Source organism: Rissa tridactyla, chromosome Z (assembly GCF_028500815.1).
Source record: "Rissa tridactyla isolate bRisTri1 chromosome Z, bRisTri1.patW.cur.20221130, whole genome shotgun sequence".
Taxonomy (NCBI): Eukaryota; Metazoa; Chordata; class Aves; order Charadriiformes; family Laridae; genus Rissa; species Rissa tridactyla.
The window spans coordinates 81,730,052-81,753,279 of NC_071497.1; the positions used below are offsets into that span (position 1 = coordinate 81,730,052).

Genomic DNA, 23,228 nt, shown 5'->3' on the forward strand with positions numbered 1-23,228 from the left:
GAAAAGAGCAGTCTTTCACACTTGATACCTGTCTCAGGGACACATTTGCCAGGGAGAAGATACCAATTTATACCCATGGAAGACGTTCCATGTCATGCATTTGGCTAGTGGATCCTGTCATGGTTATACATTGATTTCTGTGACAAGGATCAAGGATCCCTGATGTAGACTCACAATGGGACTCGTTAAATGGCAATGTATATCTCAGCTGCAACTGCCTTCTTCCTTTACTAGCTTTAGGTTCTGTGCTGGTAAAAAAGTCCAATAACCTTAGAGATCACAGAAGCAAAGTTTGCATTTCTGTATAGCATTTGAGGGGTTTCTTTCTCTACCTTAGCTTCCAGACTGATCTGACAAGCTGGTGCCTGACATGAATTCCTTACATCAAAGAAAGTAAGAGTGGTACAATGTGATTGTCCAAAGGAAATTTTTTCCTTCTGGAAAACAAATGGAATGTCACCAGGATTCCAATAGTAATGTGACTTGCATATTACTACTTCTGGCTTATTTGCTAGAATCCATTCCTTTTTCCTTCTGTATATCAGTCCCTGTAGGGCCTACATAGGACTCAGATTTTCTGTCGTGGTCCTTGTCTCAGGTACACCTGAGTGTACAGTACAATTAAAGACAAGTATACAGCAAGAAGCTACAAATAAAGAATATGTGGTATGCCCAAGTAGTATTTGGCAGAAGAAGTCTAGTCCACATCTGTAAGAAAAGGAAGACTTTGCAAGGCAAATGTTTTTTGATAGAAGCATGAGAAAGTAGACCATGAATACGAACAAGAGCAGAAATCTCTGGAAAAGATACATTGGTGGGATAATTGTTTTGGGATGGGATGAACAAAAGCAGCAGTTTATTCTTGTCTTACACACATGGCACAACATACAGAACCAGCACAAATAACTTACAAAATCTCATACACCATGCTTCCTCTCAAATAACGTCTATTAAGTTACAACACCATAACAAATCAGGTATTTAGTTACGACAGATCCCCAGAAGTGGATAGTCTCCCATTCAAGGAGTTACTATTTTTGTAAGCTACTTAGACAAACATCATTTTTTTTACATGTTTAATACAGTACAGTATCCTTAACAGAGTTCAAGATATTCACAATGAGAACTGAATACTTTATAAAACAGCAGAATTTTCTCATCTCAGTACAGGTCTACATTCGCTCCTGCCTTGTCTAGTTTACAGATGTGTTACAAGTCGTCTTTACTCAACTTTCCAAGCTGAACATCACTTTAAATGAAAAATGAAATTCTATTTACAGGGTTTTTTTAGATTTAATAAAAATGCTTTTTCTTCCCTTTCCCATTCCTACCCCCTACCCCCACCAACAACTGCCATTTAGCTGGTAGAAATATTAACTCTGAAGCTGTTATCGAAACTTGAAAAAAAAAAAATTGATAACGACTTGTTAGATGCAAAATGAAAGATGATCACAGCCCATCATTAATTCAAATAGGTGTATTTTTTTCTCCTGATGTCAGAATTTTTGTCCGTTGGAGACAGATGACTCCTGTCATCTCATTTGTAGAGTTAATGTACTACTTATGGGCCAATATACAAAACCTCATTTTCTTTTAATTACAAGCTGTCCTACTCTCTTTCATGCAATCACTTTCAGTGTAAAGTTCTTTCCTCACTAGAAACTGTAACAACCCTGATTGTGTGGTAATCACTTAAATTCTCCCAGCCTCCATCAGATCAAACTGTGTCTCCCCTTATCCATGGTCCCATTGATATTGCTGGGTTGACTTACAGGAAGAGTTTTACTCTGTGATTGCACTTCAAACCCCACTGAAGCCTGTGGGCATCTTTCCTTTAGCATGGTGGCTTTGGATTAGCTCTGCTTGAATGTGGCTGGCAAACTCTAGCCCTTAAGCAGTTAATCAGCTTTCTAAAGAAATAATCAAAAAAAGATTCCTCTCCTTTATACATACAATACGCAGGTTTTTTACATTGAGCATTATCATAAAAAGCATGTTTATGTATTTTGAAAATGTATTTTTACAGAACTTTATAAACACTGTTATATCAAACACATTCTCAAAAAACTGGAGAAAATACTGACACAAAACCTGGAAGAGTCTCAACAGAATTCTTCCAGTACTATTTGTCTACTTGCATATTTCATATTTCAGTGTCCTTTACTGCAAACATAATTTAGCTATATGAGAACAAGTAAAGTCGACAATAAATCCCCAATAGTTTTGAATAAGACCTGGATCTGTTACTTAATGAGAGTAATTTGACATCCAATGTATGGTTGTTTTTTTTTACCTGGCATGCCCATTCTGTTACCTTTATTCGCATTGAGCAATACCGTAATTCCCAAGTAGTCTCATTCACTTCAGTAGCATTACACATGACAAAATGACGTATGCAAAAATACTGAAAATGGTTTTCCACTTTTAAAATCCTTCTTATGTCAACAACTAACATCATCATATTCTTCTTTATATGTATTGCAATTGAAAATGATATGAGTAATATTTGCAAACAATTCTGTATCAGAAACCAGTGTACAAACTTTAGGAAATAATCTGCTTATAGTTGTGCTATAGTTCTGACAGCCTAAAAAATCTATCTGGTGTGACCAAGAGTAAATTTCACTGGTCTAAATGCTTTATTTATATATTTGTTTATGTTACACTTGATACTGACCTAGCCTGGCACAGTTTAAACATACATATATCACAGTAACATGAAATCAGAATGTTATTTTCCTTTACCACCACAAATTTTCAGCACAATCAGTAATGGACAATAATGCATATAATCTAAGTGAAATGCACTTTTCAAGTAGTTTGTCTAACATAATATTGGATAAATTATACGAGCTTGGTTTCTTCTCCTGCAAAAGTTTAAAATGCATTAAACTTTGTATGTTGGGTGTAGTCTTACTGACTGTAATGGCATTACTCATGTAGTTCAGGAAGTTAAACAGCAGAATAAGGTCTTGTTTTCTGTCTCACTATTTTGTTTCCTCTTTAATGAAACACAAGAAGAAACAACTTTTCTTTAGGTAGTACTGCATGGCTTAAAATATAAGTGGTGAGAGGTCATTGACTGTAATGTCATGTTTGTCACCTCATCTCAAAAGAAATGCTTTCCCATAGCTTGAAATGCTTGAAGTGTAATTCTTGCTAGAGGAAAAACACGCAAGCCATATCTAATTCCAAATTCTAGCTATACTATAACATGTGCAGTCACCCGTAAAGGAGCCCTTTTAACAAAACAATGTATGTTAACTTACTCAACGATTTGTGGAATGTGTCTATTTCGGTCACTGTAATAAAACAAGTTTTTAATATACATATTAAAAAATCCAAGTGTAAATAATTATACAGTATTTCCACACATAAAACAACTAGTTGCGCATGATATGATATGTGAAGCAAATTGCTGAAAATCTCTTCAGTCTTTGGGATGATCAAAGTATAAGTAACCAAAACTTATAAATAATGATTGAATTTTCATAAAAGAAGGTTTTTGATGGAGGGGCAGAAGGAATTCTCCTCCTACTCACCCTCATCGCCCATGGCTTTTACAGACTCAGCCCCTTCCTCCAATATGCCACAGGTGTTTTTTTTAGATCTACCAATATATTTTAATGAGGTTATCTTCTTCTGTATAACAGTAATAATAAGTTTTCCAGTGACTTTTTCATAAAACATAGTGTGTTCTTATTGAAGTTTATACTCTTTCAGAAGTTTTAGGCTATTTAAACTCCAGAAGAATATGAATCTCATCCAATTATGTTAAATTCCAATGAAATAGAAGTTCCTTTATTTACTGTGAAAATTTAGTTACCTTCTGTTCTGATAATTCAATCCAGCTTTTATTCCCCCACCCCCCAAAAAAAAGTCCTGTAGTTACAAGCCTGTAATTATACATAGCAAAGAAAAAAAACCTGCTCCTTGCCTATGGAAATATATGGAGTTTTCAAGTTCTGACCCCCTCTGAGCTGCTAACCGTCACACAACATATGCCATTTGGCAATTTGTCTCCTAGGATATTCACAAATTTCTTTCCAGTGCTCTCCACCTGTTCCTTCTGCCGAAGATCCCAAGGTTAGCCGGCCAATGACCTCATTCCTTGACCCCCTATCTGAATCTAAAACCAAAAATTCAATGCTGATATCATCAAGGCCCTCACAAGGAATGTCAAAGACAAACAATTCATTGAACACGGCATTGGGGGTGCATTTCTTCACATGGGTTTTCTTTTTAGAAATTCTCTTCTTAGCATGGTACAGGTTCACTTTGACGTAAGGGTCTGCAATGAAAAGAAAGAGCACAGATTAGTTATTGAGCAGCATCATTTAGAAATTCCTTGATCTAGTTAATGGTAAATTTTATAAGTTAGCAACATAATTACATCACAATAAGGAGATGTTTCAATTTATTAAAGATGATTCATCTCATCCAATGTTCGTGTTTACGCCTGAATTACTCCCTTTAAGGTCCTTTATGATAATGAAAGATGTAATCAAGATAGACAGTGAAATTTAAGGCATGATTCATCTGACCAAACAGACGTCTCTCCTTCATGAGATAAATCCTGCCCTGTGGTCCATTAACCCTAGCAATATCTTTACAAAATTCTAATGGACTCTGACAAATATGTATCATTACATATTTATGTGCAACAGAAATCTGCTTTTCACGTCTTCTACCAGTAGGGGATAATCATTAGTGTTAATAAGACTTACGCAAAGAAAAGCCTCAGAAAGGAAAGAATAAGCTCATGCTGAGACAATGGATGAATGGACATGATTCATTTCTGTTGTGGTTTTAGCAAAGTCAATTAGCTTGATTAAATTGCTCCCACCAATATTCATAGAACAAATTTAACACTAAACTTTAAATGTAAGGGTGTGTTTGTTGTTAGGATTTGTGCTTGATTTTATGTCTGTACTGTACTGCTATTGAAGAAGTTAAGGGAAAATGTCCATATTTTTAGCTGCCAACCAGCTTTGAGTGTTTGTGTTCCTCATAATCCTTTCTACTGAACCCAGTCAAGCAAGAGAGTCTATGTAAACAATCAGCTAATAAACATCAAGAACAGCTGACTACTTTTTTTAAAAGTAAAATTAAAACTGAACTGTATTTAGAAACGCTATGCCAAACTTATGAGACTGAAATGGTCAGATGATGAAAAGGTTTTTGTTTCCTTGAGCTGACATTAATTTAAGAGCACTAAGGCATGATAGAATACATCTTCATTTCCATACCCGATCACAATAATACACATTTTAAAAATAGGGTTTAATGTTATTAAAATGGTCATTTGCTTTGGAATGACTATATGCCACACAAGCATTAAAAATACCAGCATCAATATCCATCAGTGGATTCACATTGATGCTCATTTCTCTTTAAAGGACATTTTCTTACTGTTACTTCTGGCCATCTACTAGATAAGGCTAGAATGTTCCTCTTGATTTTATTAGATCTGTTAGGAGACCTCAACACCAGTGATCAAGGAAACCAAGGAATTTGTGGGAATGGAACAACTTCTGAGTAATAAAGTTCCCGTCTTCCTAAGGAGATTATGCAAAATTGTTTCCTAAGGAGTTATGCAATTGTTTAGCTGATCCCATAGAAACATCATTTCACCCTCCTTCTTGTCCAAGATTTATGTTGGGCTGTGGGGAACATCATAGAGGAAATAAAGACTGTTGTGAGTACAGTATGTAGGAGGATTTCAATGGAACTCCACCCTATAAATAGGAGTTATCTATAGCTTTGTTGTGTTGGATACAGGATGAGTTAACTTTCTAGGTAAATTGCAGTATTTCTTGGCATGATAAGTAGAAAGACTGTATTATTGGCTGTACTAATTATGATTCAGTGGTTCCCAAAACTACTTCCTCTTCTGCTCCTTTTAAAAAATCCTGTGAAATGAAAGAGTGGTAGTCCTATAATCAACAGCAGTACAGTCTTTTGCTGTGTACTGTTCTTTTTTGTATAGGTTGTATAGTCTTTTGTTTGTACAGTTTTTGTGGTGTACTGTTCTTTTTGTGTCATCTTATCGTTTGTATATTGTACATTAAATTTTATTCTGTTATTATGTTATCTGGCATTAATGTGCATCTAAGTGCAATACTAGTGTTGGTTTCAAAGGAGGTTCCACAGAATGCAAAACAGAACAAGGCCAGGAGAAGGGAATACAAAAACTGCTCCTTCTTAGTGCATTCCAAGTACAGCTCATGACAAAGCATGTGTGTTATGTTACAACCTGCTTCCAGCACTGACATAGTTCACCTTTTCACCTTGCCAAATAAATATTAGTGCTCAGTGGGCCAAATTCGGCACAGATGTAACTGGTTGCTTTTCTTGCTGCTCAGCTGAAATAAACCATATGATGATCTCACTCAATACTGATCTTCTATAAATAAACTGGTTTTTTTGTCACAAATAAAAGCTTTTATTGTCTGCAAACAACATCCCATATATATGGCAGATGTGTTCAAGAAAATCACAAAACTCATTGGTTTCCACTGCTAATAGATGTCATGGGTTTTTAACATGTGATTGAAAAACAAATTTGTAAAATACATACCCTGGAAAATAAAGCAATGACCTAGATATGAATAAAATGAATAGGCTGCAAATAATAAAGGACTATTTTTAGTCTTTGAAATGCCACATTTCAGCTGTCTTCTGTCTGTTTGTTTTATATTCTTAGAGCATATTCATTAGTAAAACCATTACCTGATAATCCTGAGACATCAGATTTAGGTAGATGCCTGGCTTTTAAAACAACCACAGTGAGCGTGTTTGTTGTAGACTGATAACAGAGAGAGATCAGTAATTCTCCACGCCCAGATGATTTCTAAGGAAATGAAAGAAAAAAGAAATAAGACTATTTATAAGCAATTACAATGACCAAGCTTTAAACCAGAAGATTTATAAAATGCCACATAACTGTATGTTCTGAAATGGTGCAAAAGGATATAACTTATGGAGTTATACTGCTTTACATAGCAAATATCATTTCCCTCTACTGTAGTTATATATATCTTCTTATGGTTGGTTATTAGACTGGACAAAAATAAATAATAAATAAGTGAACGTATAGGTTGACATGACATCATTAGCTTCAGAGAGTAGAAATGAAATCCTACATCCTGAGAAAAAAATCTCAGTGAAAGAGATATCAAGCAAAACAAAAATTCTCTACAGATATATTGAAAAAAAAAATAATTGAATAAAGGTAAATTAAAAAAATCTTCAGTAAAATGTTTTTAAACAGGAAGAATTCGAACAGTTAGTGAAATCTTATCTCTGACACTTTCTAAGGTAGCATAATATACATGATATAAAGATGAGATCAAGGACTTTCTCTATGATTATTAGATTTGAATTTGCAGGAGTAGTTTATTTCACATAAAGGAGGAAGGCAAGGGAAACAACCAAAAATAATACCTCATATGCCAGAAAACCCAATGAGTTATCAACAAAATATCGGTGACATAGTTATAGTTGGTGTAATATAGCAATAGAATTGCAAAATAACAGTATTAGTTATAGGTATGTTGTCTGGTAGACATTTATTTGATTTGGCAGCATGCTTGCTCTTTGAAAACAATCAAATTGAAAGTCAATACACATTCCACTTCCTTAGTAGAGATTAAGAGACGTGTGTGTGATGCATGTGCATTTCTGTGGTTCAGCTGTGATGGTTGTAAATGATCTTTACGTTCTGAAATGAGACAAAATGATATAAAATATTTGTAGCCCAGTGAAGTAAATGTTTTGCCATTGACTTCAGTAAGGCTTTGCCTTCTTCCTCATGTCTTGCTAACCTTAGTAGGGCTGCGGAACAATACTTGAGAGAGAAGGTAATAACAGCACTGAAGTGCAAGAACATACTACTGCATCAACAACATGGTCTCTAACAGGTTACAATTCCTTAACTAAAACTACTCTGCATTCTTTAAGAATCTGCTATAAAAAACATGTACTCGAAGTGCAAGATTTACATTGACTTCAATAAAATTTAAGAAAGAGTGATTTCAAACACAAAGGGGCGGGGGGGGGAGAAGGGTCATAATATATAAATCTTTGCATTATTTCCTTTTAAAGCAAATTAATGCGGACTGAGGCCACTTGAGCTAATGTAAATGTGTCTACTCAAACCTGCTGGACCAGCTGAATAAGGAAGTAGATTTTAGGATATTAGCAATTTGTTGCAACATGCTCATTGTAATGTTCTTTTATTACATTTGTGTAATTGCATCCTCATACTGCCATTATGAAAATATCTCAATGACTTGCATGATGAACTTGTTCCCTTTTCTTTCCAAGATGCTAGCAGCTTTACATAAGAATCATACCTAACACTAGCACAACACTTTTAAAGTTTAAATAAAAAATATGTTACCCTAACATTTCTTTTGATGATCTCTCTGTCCATTAGCAGCCTTCCTTCCGACAATTCAATTCCTGCGAGGGGAATGAGGACTTCTCCAATGACATCATCTCTGGAAAACCTGTCAAAGCTCAGGATCATAAAGTGCAGTGTTAAGTCTTGAATTTGGCTATAGGGGATTCCATAAAAGGTGAAGGTCTCATCAAAAGCTGGATCTAAGGTTTTTCTCAGCACTCTGGTTTTCACCTTGTGCTTTTTCTCAGGCAGGATTGTCATTTTGATGTAGGGATCAGAAGTCATTGACTGTTCATCCATTGCTGGCAACCCACGTGCTTCTTTGATGTTCACTACAAATGCCTTTTTCTCAAAGTTGTACTCTAAGGAGAAAAAGAGAGTTCCTAACTTGTCTTGTTTATCTTCAGATGACAGGGAAGTGATGGATTTTAAACTATCAGGGGATACTGAGTCTTTCTTCCTTTCTGCAAAGTGCTTAGGAGACAAATTTTCAAGACCTGGAGAACTCTGGATTTTAGGGGTTGTTTTGGGGAAGTTGCCATTTAGATCTCTCTTCTCCAGATCAAGATGGAGAGAATTCTTTGGCATTGCTGATTTGTTCTTTGCTTCACTTTTATCATCTGCTCCAAACTTCTTCTTACTGTTGAGATTCTCAGGGTAAATATCAACCCCCTTCAGAACATGGACAAACTTATATGGAGGGGTCTTATTGGATTTGGAAGATTTACGTTGACAGCAGATCCAAGCAAAAAGGGAGACAGAGAAGACAAGGCCAAATGCACTAAAGATCCCAACCACTGTAGGAATTTCATCTGCAAATCAAATAAATAGCAACAAGTACATAAGAAGCAATGCCTTGGTCTCTTTGTGATATTTAATAAAGTAATAATTTACTAAAACAAACTGATACGAGATGGTAATAGCAGCAGAATCGACAGACTGAAAGTGCTTTGCATTGTACATATTGCTCGCCACCTGCAGGCATGAGTGCGTAGTCCCATACAAAGGCATGCTTGTTATGTTAGTATTTTTCCATACATAGAGTGTTTGGGAGGAAAATACTATTCCCATCCTAAGAGTAATAACCATTAGTAATTGCTCGACTATCTCATCCCTCTGTGTGTAGTTTTTGAGTTTATATGTCTGTGAGTAATACCAGATCTCAGAAGGTTTCAGCTTTGAGTTTATGAAGCTCTGTTGGTTAGATAAAACAGATTCTGAAATACGCATTACTTATAGATACATTGTCTGCTTTTCATACTGCTTCTTAGCATACTTTGTACACTCAATTAACTCATTTTTTATGGTCTGATCCGATAATTGCCTGGAGGTATGTCTTGAAAGAACTGAGTTTAATTGGAGGCTATAACACTCAACAGTTTCAATGGGATTTTCAACACTTTGCAGGGTGAAGTCTATAAAGAAAATTTAGAATAATTATATACCAAGTGTCTTTTCCAGATGGATGTGAGTGACTTTGGGCAGTCACATGTGAGTCCGAAGCCAAAAATGATTAAGCATATCCTTGACAACCACTAAGCTTTACATTTAAGACACTATGAATCAAAACTACGCGGAGTTTATGAGAAAGGTTACTACTTTTTAGGAGTATAAGAAAAACATTAAAACATAATTCTCTTCTACTTTAATATGAATCCTAGGCTTAAACTGAACAAAGAGAAAACTGAGCAAGTGTTATAACCTGAATTGTAATGTGGATACATTAGTTACATATAGAGTATCATTAGCCCTTCAAAGCATGCATCGAAGGGGCAAATGAGCACAACTAATTGGAAATCCAATTTTGCCCATAAGTAACATGACTTAGTGAGTTTAAACCTCCCACAATGTAACAATCAAAGCTTAATCTTTACTCCCTGCAACAGTGGAAGACCAGTAGCCTGTTAATGGATGACATTGTTTATACATAAAGGCAATTGTGTAACAGTTCTGGTTCTCACCCAAATAATTAGCAGATCGTTCTGGATGAGAAAAATAAAACTATCCCCCTCTATGTACTACTAAATCAGTTTCATCCAGGTAAAAGCTGGTCAGATAGCCACTATACCTTTGCTTTTTAGTGGGATAACTAAAAAAAAAAAAAATACAATACCGTCAGAGCAAAGTAGGACATAATGTTCCAGCACAGAAAGGATCAGGCCTGGCTATTAATTTCTTCTGATAATATTAATCTCACTTTCACTTTGCCTACAAGCTGTATCAGTCTACACACTTAATTGTAAGAACTTAATGAAATGACTGAAAATTATATACATAAGCAAAAAGTATTTTTTTTAAAGTTAAGTACATGCCTCTGAGTTTCAAGAATTCCCTGGGCTGCAGAAATTTAAATATACATGGTATACAGGTACAAAGCAAGGATTAATTGGGGGGGGGGGGGGGGTGGAATCAGAATAGTTTAATAGCTTTTAAGAATGATTTACACATTTACAATACTTTTTCATTAAATGACAGACTTTTTACAGTAATGGAAATTATGCCATATTTTAATTCTACAGCTACTGAAGGCAGTGGTAGAATCCATTTGGTGTTTAAAATATTAATTATCTTCCTTAAATAAGTAATTAGATAAGCATGATGTCACAAGTGGGGTTAGAAACATCAAGTGGGTGGGGTAGGAAAGAAGATGTAATGGTAGCAAAAATGGTTTTATATTTACAACTTACTATGTTGCAACCTGAATTTCTTGCCGTTGTCATAACGTAAGTCAATTGGTTAACATTCAAGGCAGTGTATTAGTAGGAAACATTACCATTTGATTCTGGGTGAAGTTATTATTTCAGTTACGTGATATAAATCTGGAGTCACTTCACTTAAGTCAGTTGAATGATCCTTGAATTAAACCACTGCTAAAACAACTATAATCTAGGCTAGAGTCAATATTTGTAAAGCAGAGTTCAGAAACACTTCTACTTACTGGTTTTCTGAGTAAAGCTATTTATGTACCTATCCTGTAAGTGCACATATATGACTATTTCTGAAACTTCTAGTATCAAAGTTAATCACCATATATCTAGTGTATAGAAATAACACAACTGTAAAGTCCTTGTTATCATTGCTATTCTGATTGAACCCACGTTGATCAAGATGCAGCTGTTTAGCCATAAACACTGGGATCCTGTATTTTCATCTTCCTACCAATGCCCTTTACAAGACCACCTTTCACTTTAACTAATGGTTGACAAGTCTTTCTCTACAACAAGAAAAAAGGAATGACAATTATTCCAAGAATGACTTGAACAAAGATTTTCTGTGTTGCACAGGCTGCATTTACATCATTAGAATCTGAAGCCACGGTACTTTAACCAAGACAGAGAAAACAGTCTCAAAACATATGTGATCTGAAAACACACCTACATAAACATCTTCACCTCTCCTGGTGCTTTACCAAGGGGGAGCGGGTAGGGAGGAAGGACGAATGAGACAGATAAGGGAAAGAAAGCAAATTCACAGAACTTCCAAGACTGAAGAGAACTGGGGGAAATCAGGTTTCTCCCAACAAGCTGCGTGCTGGGAGGCACAGGGTGGCTCAGCGGAGGCTGCCTGCGTGCACTTCGCCTGGGGAGGGGAGCAGCCCCCAGCCCGGCGGGCGGGGAGTTGGGGCCAGGACGTGCTTACCGAACTGCTGCCGGCTGGCCGCGATCGGAGCCATGTTGGCGGCGTGCGCTGTCCGCGGTGTTGTAGCAGCTGTCCGCGGTGCTGGAGCTTCTGTCCGCGGTACTGGAGCCGCCGTCCGGGAAGCAGGAGCCACCTCCCCGGGTACCGAGAGACCTGCCCGGAGCCCCGAATGCGCTGCGCTCCTTTTCCCTCCGGCTCTCCGCTCTCACAGCGCCCGGGCAACCGTCTTTTCGAGCGTGATTTAAAAAACAAAAAAAACAAAACAAACAAACAAACAAAACCAACAAAAAAAAACAACCCCGAGACACGAGCGGTGGGGAAGGTGGAGGAGAAGGCTGCAAGGGGTTGGAGGAGAGGGGGGAGGGGAAGCCGCGGTCCTCCCCTTTGCACACTGATTTGCAACCCCCTTCCTGTTTTGGCTCTTCTGAGTAGCTCCGCTCCGAGACTGAAGACGTGGTTGAAACCCAAATTGACGCAATCCTGACGCTACAGGGCTGAAATCAGCACCTTTCCCACCTCCCATCCCCCCTCCCCAATCACCACACCCTCCCTCTCTTCCTCTCTCCCTCCCTTCCTCTCCCCCCGATCCTCTTTCTGGGGACTCAACACGCACTCATTGATTATTTTAACTGCCCTGCTGCAGGATATGATCTCCCACCCTCCAACGGACACAGACAGTGAAATGCTGATGTCTATGATTCAGTGCACCTTGTGTAATACACGGGTGTGTCTGTTTTGCTTGGGTAAGATTTACTTATTTCCTTATTTATCTATCAACTGAACAGGCTACAACAACATGAGGGAGATGCCAAGTCAGATGGTCCAGACACCCTGGCTCCAGCTGCAAGGCACTTATTTCTCCTATGACTGATGTGATACACTTACTGGATTTGAATCATGAAAACTCACAGTACGCCTTCTCCTTGTCCCTCCTCCCTGCTGCTTCTCACCATCCACCCCCACAAAAACACTCAGGCCCCACTCTGGAAATCTTCTTGACCTTCCTGTATGTCTTGGAAAGATCTGGATCTACCTAGATACTTCTGGATTTTACCAGGTTTAGATGTCTGATTCCCAGTTTGGACCAAGAACATGGGGGGAGGCAGGGGAAGGCTGGCAAGCAGAAGGAATGGGGGGAAACAGAACAAGAAAGCAGGACTGCCTGTAACTAGAACTGATACAGCATATAATAACCTGAGCTAAATCCTGTGCAACAGAGCTGCAAAAGCCAGCACCTGGCATCTGACTCCTCCTGGATTCAGAAAGAATCATAGAAGCCAAGTTTGGAGCTCAACTGCTAATTCTGCTGCATAAATGGAAAACAGGTGTTATTGCTCTTCTAAATAACAAAATCCACGTACAGGCACAGTCTGGCATGTCCCTGCTCCACGATGGGCTACTTGGAAGCTAGTGTGTCTTGGCCCATTTTAAACCATCTTCTTGCATTACAGTGAAGCCGTTGAAGCTCCTTGGATTTTAGAAAAAAAATAAAACAGGACAGCCAAGGAATCGTGGCAAGCTAGTATCAAAACACAGCCGAATGAAATGCCTGTCTTATCCTGAGAGTTGAAAACCTATTCGTTAATATTGGTTTCGCTTATCTGCTTCTGTTACACCTTCAGTAACTTGGCCTTGGCATGCACCTGCACAAGTCTTCCTGGAACAGCCGTATCCACTACCCCAGTCTTCATTATATCCTATCCCATGTAATGAAACACAGAGAATAGCTTGCCACCACTGTTCCTCTTACAAACACCTGGATTACCATGGTCTCAGGTATTAGAAGACTGCAGAAACTGTTGTTTAGCTCTTGTTTGTGTTTTGGCAGCACAGTTTGATTTGGGATGTTTGGGTTCACATGTTGGCACCAATCCAAGCCAATCTGTCTCAACTTCTCTCTTCTTTCTGGTTCCTTCCTCCCAGCTCTGCTATCCACTTCTGTTGCACTGTCCAAAAGCTAGACTTGCTCAAAATGTGCATCCATTGAAAGTAATTACATTTGATTTTAGACCACATTCCAGGTATATGAGCCTCCAGACATAACTGCAATAAGCAAGATCCTTAAACAAATTTAAAGTTAAACATGTTTAACTGGGATGTTAAACTATTGTAAGCTGTTACTGTGTCTGAACTTCAAAAACAATGGACCAAGAATCAATATATGGTATGTTTTGGTAGTGTGTTTATGCTATTTTAGTTGGGGTGAGCATACTTATTATATTGATGACACTTGAATTATTTTCAATAATTTTTGAAATTTTTTATTTGTATTTTTGAATGAAATCCAAGACATTCTTTGTTGATATATAGAAAATTTATGGACCACATGGAAATTTAATAATGATTGATTCAGATTTTCTTCCCTTTGATTTTTCAAATGTCCCAAGGTTATATAAAAAGCTTTTATGCAATGTATATGTCTTTATATAGTGCACAGAGATTATTTCTTTCAGCATTCAGGGTTTTCTTTTTTCCTTTTTTTCTTTCCTTCTTCTTCTTTTCCAAAATCTCTGGTAGTTCATGCTAGATTTCAGACAGTAGTTAAGACCTGTATTGTGCTGAGCACTGTACAAGCATACAGAAAAGAGCCTTTTCTTTCATCTCAGTTCTGTGTATATGTAGCTTTTTAAAACAATATAGAAAATGCTTCATCATACCAGCTTTCTGTCTTTAGAAACTTGGAGATACCAAGACTGTGTATAAGCATGGGTGAACATGTAAACAGATATGCAAATGAATGCTTTTATCTTTTTATTGCATTGATCAATGAAATAGAAAATAACTATTTTTTTACATCACTCATGAATCTTCTATATTTAATTGCATGACTCCACTTAATGGAACAGAGTGCACGTCACAGAAAATACTCAGGGAGGAGGTGGAGCATTGAGTTGCTGACACATCTTGAGACAGATGCACTTTTTGCTCCTTGTGTTGTGCAAGCACCATCTAGTGTACATCTTATACCTATCAGCAACAGATGACTAGCATGCAGCCATGTAGGTAGTACAAACACAAAGATACATAACCAATTCACTACTGCTTCATTACACTTCTGACAAGTGGCCAGAGGGAAAAAAAAATCATCATGTGAACCCTGTGTGTTTCTTAAACAATTAAGTGGCCATCTTTCAGTTCAGTCCCATGCAACAGTAATAACTCTGGTTTTGTGGCTACATGTTCTTCACAGTTCCCTCTGTTGTCAAAAAACATCCTAGATACCTTAGCAAGACTTCCCACAGTTTGCAACTGACTCTTCAGTAAAAACTTGGACTAGGAATTCACTGCCCAGGTAATATTCCCTTAGATTTCCCAGCAAAAAAGAAAATGATCTCAAATATTTCCAGATCGGAGACTGAATATTAAAAGGAGCTGGTTCAGATTTTGCCTGTGCTGAGTTCAAACAAACTGATTGTCTGCGAAATATCTCTGTGTATGATCTGGCTGACTATCACAACAAGGCCTTCTGTGGTCTGAAAACCAGATTACCAGTGCACATGCATGCGCAGAGCATCCTCCTGTTACCCGGAGAAGAGGGAGGGTGGTTGCTAAGCGACAGAGTTCATACACTTCCCAAAGCAGATAGTCTTCAAATCAGCCTATGGGGCTGAAAAGGTGCACCTGCAAATGAACTGTCACAGTTCTTCAGATCCCAAAGCCTGTGTATGAAGAAAACCTAATCCTCTCCCTTTAGAAAAAAAAAAAAAAAAACCAAACCAAACATAGTTATTCCAAACAAGATCCTTCACACACTGTCACATCCTACTCCCAGTAAAGAGGGAGGGTAAGTGACTTCAGATTCGTAAATTCTCAACGGTGCGAACTAAGGTGAGATAAATCTCAAAGTCCATATAGAAACATTTATTAGCTTACCCAAATGGTTAGTATAGGTCTTAACAAGTCCACGATAATTGGTTAGGTATATAACAAATTATGGCAAGTGGTGAGGTACGCATTGTGTTACTTAACAACAGGTATAGAACAACTTATGGCAAGCAGTACTTAAGGTCGTACTTAAGGTCGTTACTTAACAACTCTAACTGTTACTTAACAATCCTAAGAGAAAAGAGAAACTGAGGGATAGAGAAAGGAAAAGACGGAGAAAAAGACAGAGATAAAGAGATCACTGGTCCTGGTTCCAGCATCTTTTCCAGGGAATCTTCCCAGGCATAATCTTCTTCTTTCTTGGAAAAATCTTCCCAGGCACGGTCTTCTTTCTTGGGAAGAATCTTCCCAGGCACAATCTTCTTTCTTGGGAATAATCTTCCCAGGCACTATCTTTTTCTATTGTTTCTTCTTTGTTCCACCTAGGGGCACTTATTTTCCTATTTTATGTTTGTTCAATTAGCATTGTCCACCCCCCTTGCTGAGGACAGCCTCGTCTCATGTTTCTTCCTTCTCCCAGGTGACATGTAACATGATTTGGGTGGAGAGACGAGTGCCATAGTCATACATGTTTAGTATGATCTCTATAATCTTCATTAGCATATGCAGGCATGTGTGCTTTCATATGAATTTAATGGATAATGAACCAAAGGTCACTCATCAGACACAATGACCTTGAGTACTGAGAACTAGCAAGCTCACCACACAACTGGCAGAACTATTCTGTCTTCACAAGACAGTTTTCCCACACTTTCAGGTGCCAGAAATGTTAGCCTTATCAGTTCTTTGAAGGTCAGGCCTGCATTATTTCCTTGTGAGTGTTTGAGGCATTCCATTGAAGGCTTGGAGGGCCTTCTGCCTCTCGTCAGGGAATTTACCGTTCATCCCTTACACACACACACACGCACCCCGCCTCAAAAGTCAACAAACATTTAAAAACAAAACTTGGTGATTTATATGTGTGAGGTGAAGCTGGTGAAAGAACCCCTTTCCATCTCTGTGAAATGTTTCCCTGGATCTTAAAGACAGAGTTTCACATTTTCAAAAATAGCATCTAATTTTGAGTTCTGTGCTTGCCATGTGCTAAACTACAGTCATTAATTAATACTATTCAGCACCTACGAAAATCAAGCCTTCCAGCCATGCTTACAAAAAAAAACCTCAACGAGAACACCAGTATAGGTCCATGATTTTGTGAAGTACAGAGCATTCAATACTTCTGAAAGTCAAACTTCAAAGGGATCTACAAATGGATTTAGGTAGTTACATTCTGCTTAATTTCCACTTCAGTTACCTCTGCAATTAGACAGTGGGAAGGGGCTAGCATCCCTCCCTGTCTCATCTTCAGCCTTTGATACTCATTAAATGCCTTAAGGCATGTCCCTGGGTGCCACAAACACCCACAAGCCTGAACTTGTCACCTGAAGACTCAGTCTGCTGCCTATTTGGCCTGACAGACTTACTGTTCCTCCTTAGGTTGTGACTGAATTCAGCTTCACACGTTTTAATGTCCAGTGTTATGTGAAATACTTCAGCATGACCTCCAGTTTCTGTTGCAGAAGGGTATACATTTTCTGAATTGTATTTAGCAGTCCCATGTGGATACATCAGATACCACAGAGCTCCTGAAAAGGCACAAGATATATAGATTTAGGTTACCGAATCATCCTCTAGCTCATACACCACATCTCAGTTTCTAATTTCAGGCCTACAAATCTAGAGGATAATTCCTCTCACTCTGGGGCTCATTTAAATTGCCTCTGAACATGTGTCCAGAGTCACTGAAAAGCCCTAAACTTCCATGCGGAACTAGTGGATACAAGACAGGATGAACAGAAGACCTGGAGCTGCAGCTGAAGGTGAGGCAGAGGTGCCTGCCTTGTGTTTGGGCTAGGTAAACTGCTTCAAATGTCATTATACAGCTTTATTTGTGCAACTGAATAAATTCCCTAGCTCACCTACAGATATGTAGTAGTCAAATTGATATTTTAAACATAAAATTCAGTGATGCCCCAGGGATCAGCTATAGGCTGAGCAGAACCTTTGTCTTGACTCCACTGTATTGATCAGACACTTGTTTCCTGGTCCTGGTCTAAATTCTAAGTGGGAATTTAAAACTCCTATTGCACGTATGGACATGAAATTTGGTATGCTAGTCTAAAGGGTTGACCTCCATTCCTAGGCTTAGGTGAGGTGTCTAAAGTTACTGTTGCATTTACTCATTTAAAAAAAAAAAAAAATTAAAATCAAGGGTTTTTCTTCTCTATAGTGACACTGTGTAGATCAGTGTCTTGAAGAGACTGTAAGATTGGGTGAAGCATAAAATTTCAGTAGTTTAGTGGTGATTTTTATACTAAGGAAGCATTATTGCTTGTTTGACTGATGACAAGGTTCTTCTAAGAATGAAAAATATCACTGTCCCTTCAGAATTTTGTGCAGCTTGCACAATATTTTGCTAAGTACACAATGACATATATTTTGGTTTTCTTTTTTTCATTGTAAGACCTCCCTGCAATTTCACATGGTGGATGAAGAGATGAAAAAGAAACACTCTCACTGTTGCAATGTCGTGGTTTTGGCCGAATTGGCCAATGACCAGCGACAGATACTCTCCCCCACCTCTTGCTCTAAAGAGAGGAGGAGGAGAGAAAAAGATTTACAAGTTTAGAAGGAACTAAACTACTTTAACGAAAATATTACTGATAAAATAACAAGGAAATAATAAAAATAGATACAGTATATAAAAAACTGTATTAAGCTCCCAGGATGACATCACCGGCAGGCACAGGGGAAGTCCCAGACTGGACTCTGCGATAAGTGGGAACTGTATTCCAAATCTGGAGTCAGGAACCCATGGATCAGGATCAAAGACAGATGAACAGACAGGGTCCTCCTCAGACATCGGCCATTAAAGAAAGATGCTGACCCTTTGATCCCTCAGCTTTTATACTGAACATGGGGCAGATGGGATGAAATATCCTGTTGGACAATTTTGGGTCACCTTCCTGTCCACTTCTTCCTGCAGGTGGGACCGCTCTTCTGTTTCTGACTCTCCAATGGGGAAAATAATGAACTTAGCTGACCTTGCTTGTTATAGCAATACGTATAAGCAAAAGTCTATCTTCATACCATTCCTTAGCATGAACCATAAACATTGGTCTTATCACTCTGAAAACGAACAGTTTTCTGCACAACATGCTGTTAATTTCAGAGAGTTAGAAGAGGCCTAGCTAAGAAGTAAAATTACTGAACAGAAAATTGGTTCTGTTTTACCTCAAACCAGGACATGCAATTAATTTTTTGCAGCAAAGGCTCCAGAGTGATTTCAGTCCATGTGTACTGGTATGCACGGTCTTTCCAAAGTGTTTGCAGATCAGCTCTCTGGGGTCTACAGGCACATTTACCTAATAAGATATGAAGAAACAGACTTTGATTTTGGAGGCAGCAGCTACTAATAATTCCTGTGACATCTCTTACCTTTTTTCTTTGCTTTTTAGATATTTTTTTCAGGCAATATATCACTTCAGGAGACAATTTTATTTCAATAACAGCTAGATTCTACTGGTTTTAATGTGCTAAGGTTCACAAATGGTAATGTGTATCAGCTGCTAAAATTACCATGTCTGTATATGTTTTACAGACTCTGCAATCCACGTTAGTCAGAACAACTCTTACACTTTCAGCCAGGGCTGTAGATACCTCATGAGATGAAATACTCTCTCACCCTGGTTGCATTTGCCTGTTGAGGAAAAGACAATTTTATTTCCTCTTCAAGTATACGTTTTGATACCAACCATGTTGAAAATAGGAAAAAGAATCAGAACTTTATTTATGTCAGGAATCCTTTTTGCCTTTTACTTAGCATTAGCAGTTACAGTATAACTCAAATAAAGAAAAAAGGTACCATTAGGGAATTAGGCTGAGATTTTTGAGCAGTATTATGGTATTAGAAGGCTCAAATTAATTTGAATTTCTTACCTAATTCATTCAGACTTCTTTAGAAATCTCAGCCTTAATTAACAGACAGGGCTTTTGTGTTTTTTATTTAATTAATAAATATAAGGACTGAGAAATATGACAAAACAGGAATTTAGGTGCTTAAGCCACACCTAACTCCAGTTTTATGAGCTTTAATCTAAAATTCAAACCTTCAAATCCCTGTTGAACTTATGTTTAAGACTGGAAATATATTAAGAAACCTTAGAACAATAAGGACCACTTCCTGTAGAATGTTTTCTTTTCTGGCCATACTCGAGAAAACTTGCCCTGGTATGTGAAGAAGTCAAATACCTAGTTCATTTCTTCACTTTGCTCACCTGTTTTGTATCCATTCTCTAGACATGCCTGATGGAGCAGGTGCCAGACAAAAACATCTAGGAAGTTTTATTTCCTTCTAGAACACCAGAGATTGGAGCATTCCACCAGAAAGTTCATAACCAGGTTCAAGTCTTTCCCATGCTGTTATTTCTTGCAGGAATATCCTAAGCATCATTCATAGAATCTTCATGTTTGGAAGGGACCTTTGAGATCATTGACATTTTCCGAATGTAATAATGTACTGAGTCAGAAAATAAATATGCAACCTGAGTGCAGCACTTAGAGTAATCCACTAAGGATGGAGGCCTACTTTCTCATCTGCCTTCCAAACAGTGTTTTAGTATAGTATTTACAGCAGCTGAAAATCACATGTACAAGGGCTTCACTTCAGTGGGAAGTTCAATATTTTGAGGCTCAAACAGTGGAGAAACTCTCTAAAGCTCAGGCTAAAGACTCTGAAGTATAGAGGGATTTACCAAGGGCAACTAATGTGTTATATACCCCGTTCTTTCTTAAGTCTGCTTTTTGGACTTTTTGGACAAGTATTACATGGTATAATTAAGCAACGGCATTACTGTTAACATTTGTAGAGTTTAGTTGTAGAAATGCTGCAACATTTACTGTTATGCATGCACATGCACTGGGACACACATAATACTTGTGAAACTGTAGTCACAGTAAATAAGAGAGGAAGGGAAAGAGAGAGATTCCAAAGAGGATTTATTTTAAGAAAAAAAACACTGTGTAAATATCCAAATGTAGAGATATCTACTTGATCTCAAATATTCTGCAATTAGTGGGTGTCTTCATGCCATGTGAAAGCTCTGACTGAAGTTCTTAAGGCTAACATGCCTCAATTTAAGCATACAAATTAATATTACAATGCGTGGAGCTTTGTTTTTAAAGATCAAGTACTCCCAAAACTCATTGAAAATCTGATATCGTACTGTTATATATCACGGTCTATTCTGAGTGATGTTTCCGCAACACAGCAAGTGCTCTTTGGGAAAGAGAAAGACATCAAGTAAAAAACTGAAATACAGTGTCAGTAAAATCTGATTTTTTTAAGGTGGGGTGGAGCTTCTTGTGCCACCAGAAAAGTAAATGAAAACTCTAGATGAGAAACAAACAATCCATCCAGATAAAAGCATTTATGAGAAGTGCTTTCAATTAACTAAATATAGCATTAGGAATTCTAAGCCAAATTATTTCTACATCAGTACTATGAAGAGTAAAGCAGATGCCCTTAAGAGAGCAGTCTGGAGCCCTGCCCCCCCCCCCCCCCCTTTTTTTTTTTATTCTGTATGAATCTGCCAAATGGTGAAGAGTTCTATTCTTCAGTCCTGCCATAATCTGGGTAATTTCCCCCCTTATTTCTATGCTTATTTCTTCCCACTATAATGTATTAATTAACTTCCTGTTCATCCATGCATCCAAATAATTCACATATTAACCAGCAATAGGTAGAAATGAAGATTTACTCTTCATTACATCTGTAAAGTTTTCTGAAATGTGGTTTGGATAAAACCTGCAGCCTGAGTTTGGATAAATTTTATTGCAATCTAATTCAAAAGCAGACCACAAGGAGGGAGAATGAAAGAAGGGAGGAAAAGAGGTTGCTCTGCACTGTAGGACAGCAAGGACAAAAAAATTAATAACGTAGTGATGCAAGCAGTGGCTGACATGCCAAAAGGGATAACTACGAATACCATTCTGCTCCACTGAATTTCTGCTTAATATGGTATGCATCACTTCACAGGAGCTGGTTTTGTTAGAGATTCTTCAGCATATGAAGAATGCTTGCTACAGCTTTTGCTTCATGCAGATAACTTTAAAACAGCCAACTACTGTAATATTAAAAAAAGAAAAAAAAAGGAAAGAACAGTACAGACATTTATGGCGTAGTCAAGAGAATATTTGTATTGCTGAAAAGGATAAACATAGTTTTTCTGTGTTCTCTCACAAGATTTTGAAGTAAGAAGGTAGTAATCTCAGATGCAGAGACATATTGTTAGAAAAAGGAACAATAAATTTTATTTCATTCAATAAGAAATAGCAGAAAATAAGGTTTTTTCTGTTTTCCATTTTCAGCACACTGTATTTTCTAATCCATCATCAAATAATGTCCAATACCTGAGTTTGCCATCTACATTACATCTCTGATACCTACTAACCTCCTGAATAGGGAGATTTGAGTTCTCCTGAACTCTGCAGTGTTAAGATACCAGTACACAACAATTTTGAATTTTCTCATTAGATTCTAAGAATTGGAAATATCCATTAGTTTACCCAGGTTGCCCAAATCATTCTCAACCAAATTCTTAGAATGAGATCCCATGCTAATGGAAGCTTGTTATCGTTTGAACAACCAACAATTTATTGTCTTTTAGGCAGTTATTCAATCAGCTGATGACCCATCATCACCTGTGAAGGGGAACCGGGAAAAAACAAGGAAACCCGAGGGTTGAAATATAAACAGGTTTAATAGCATAAGAGTAAATAACTAACATTAATAATACTAAAGAATCAGTGTTGACCCTGATACCAATACAAAACACAAAAGGATTATACTCAACCAATTCTACCAGCAGGAAGCTGTGCGCTCCTGGCAGTGGACAGCAAATGTCAGACACTGTGAGCGCTGCAGTTTCGGGAGGAAGGGAAGGCCTCAGGGGTGTGGTGCCAGGGCAAGAAGTTCTCAGGATTCCTGCCATAATAAAAGAGAAAAATTCCTCAGCAAACTTTTTAAATTATATTGAATGTGACGTTCATGGTATGGAATAATTCTATTGGCCAGCTTGTGTCAAGTGCCCGGGTCTCACTCCTCCTCATACCCACACCTGACCAGCTTGAAAATACTGAGACCTTGAAACCTGCACACCACACATGTCTATAAAGTAAATATTTTCACAAATTCAGACACCAGAGTCTTCTAAAAGTGCAGTTTTCTCAAGCATTAGAAGTGACCTTACCGAAAAGT

The 23,228-nt window shown here is 37.8% G+C and overlaps 1 protein-coding gene across 1 annotated transcript; it reads right to left on the reverse strand.

Annotated features, from left to right (window-relative positions):
• Nucleotides 1–3,983: 3,983 nt before the first annotated feature.
• SYT4 (synaptotagmin 4) lies at nucleotides 3,984–12,080 on the reverse strand. The gene is made up of 4 exons (XM_054186448.1): nucleotides 12,047–12,080; nucleotides 8,405–9,219; nucleotides 6,733–6,853; nucleotides 3,984–4,291 (listed from the first exon to the last, which is right to left on the reverse strand). Exons 1-4 carry the CDS (start codon nucleotides 12,078–12,080, stop codon nucleotides 3,984–3,986), a joined length of 1,278 nt encoding a protein of 425 aa, XP_054042423.1.
• Nucleotides 12,081–23,228: the final 11,148 nt, after the last annotated feature.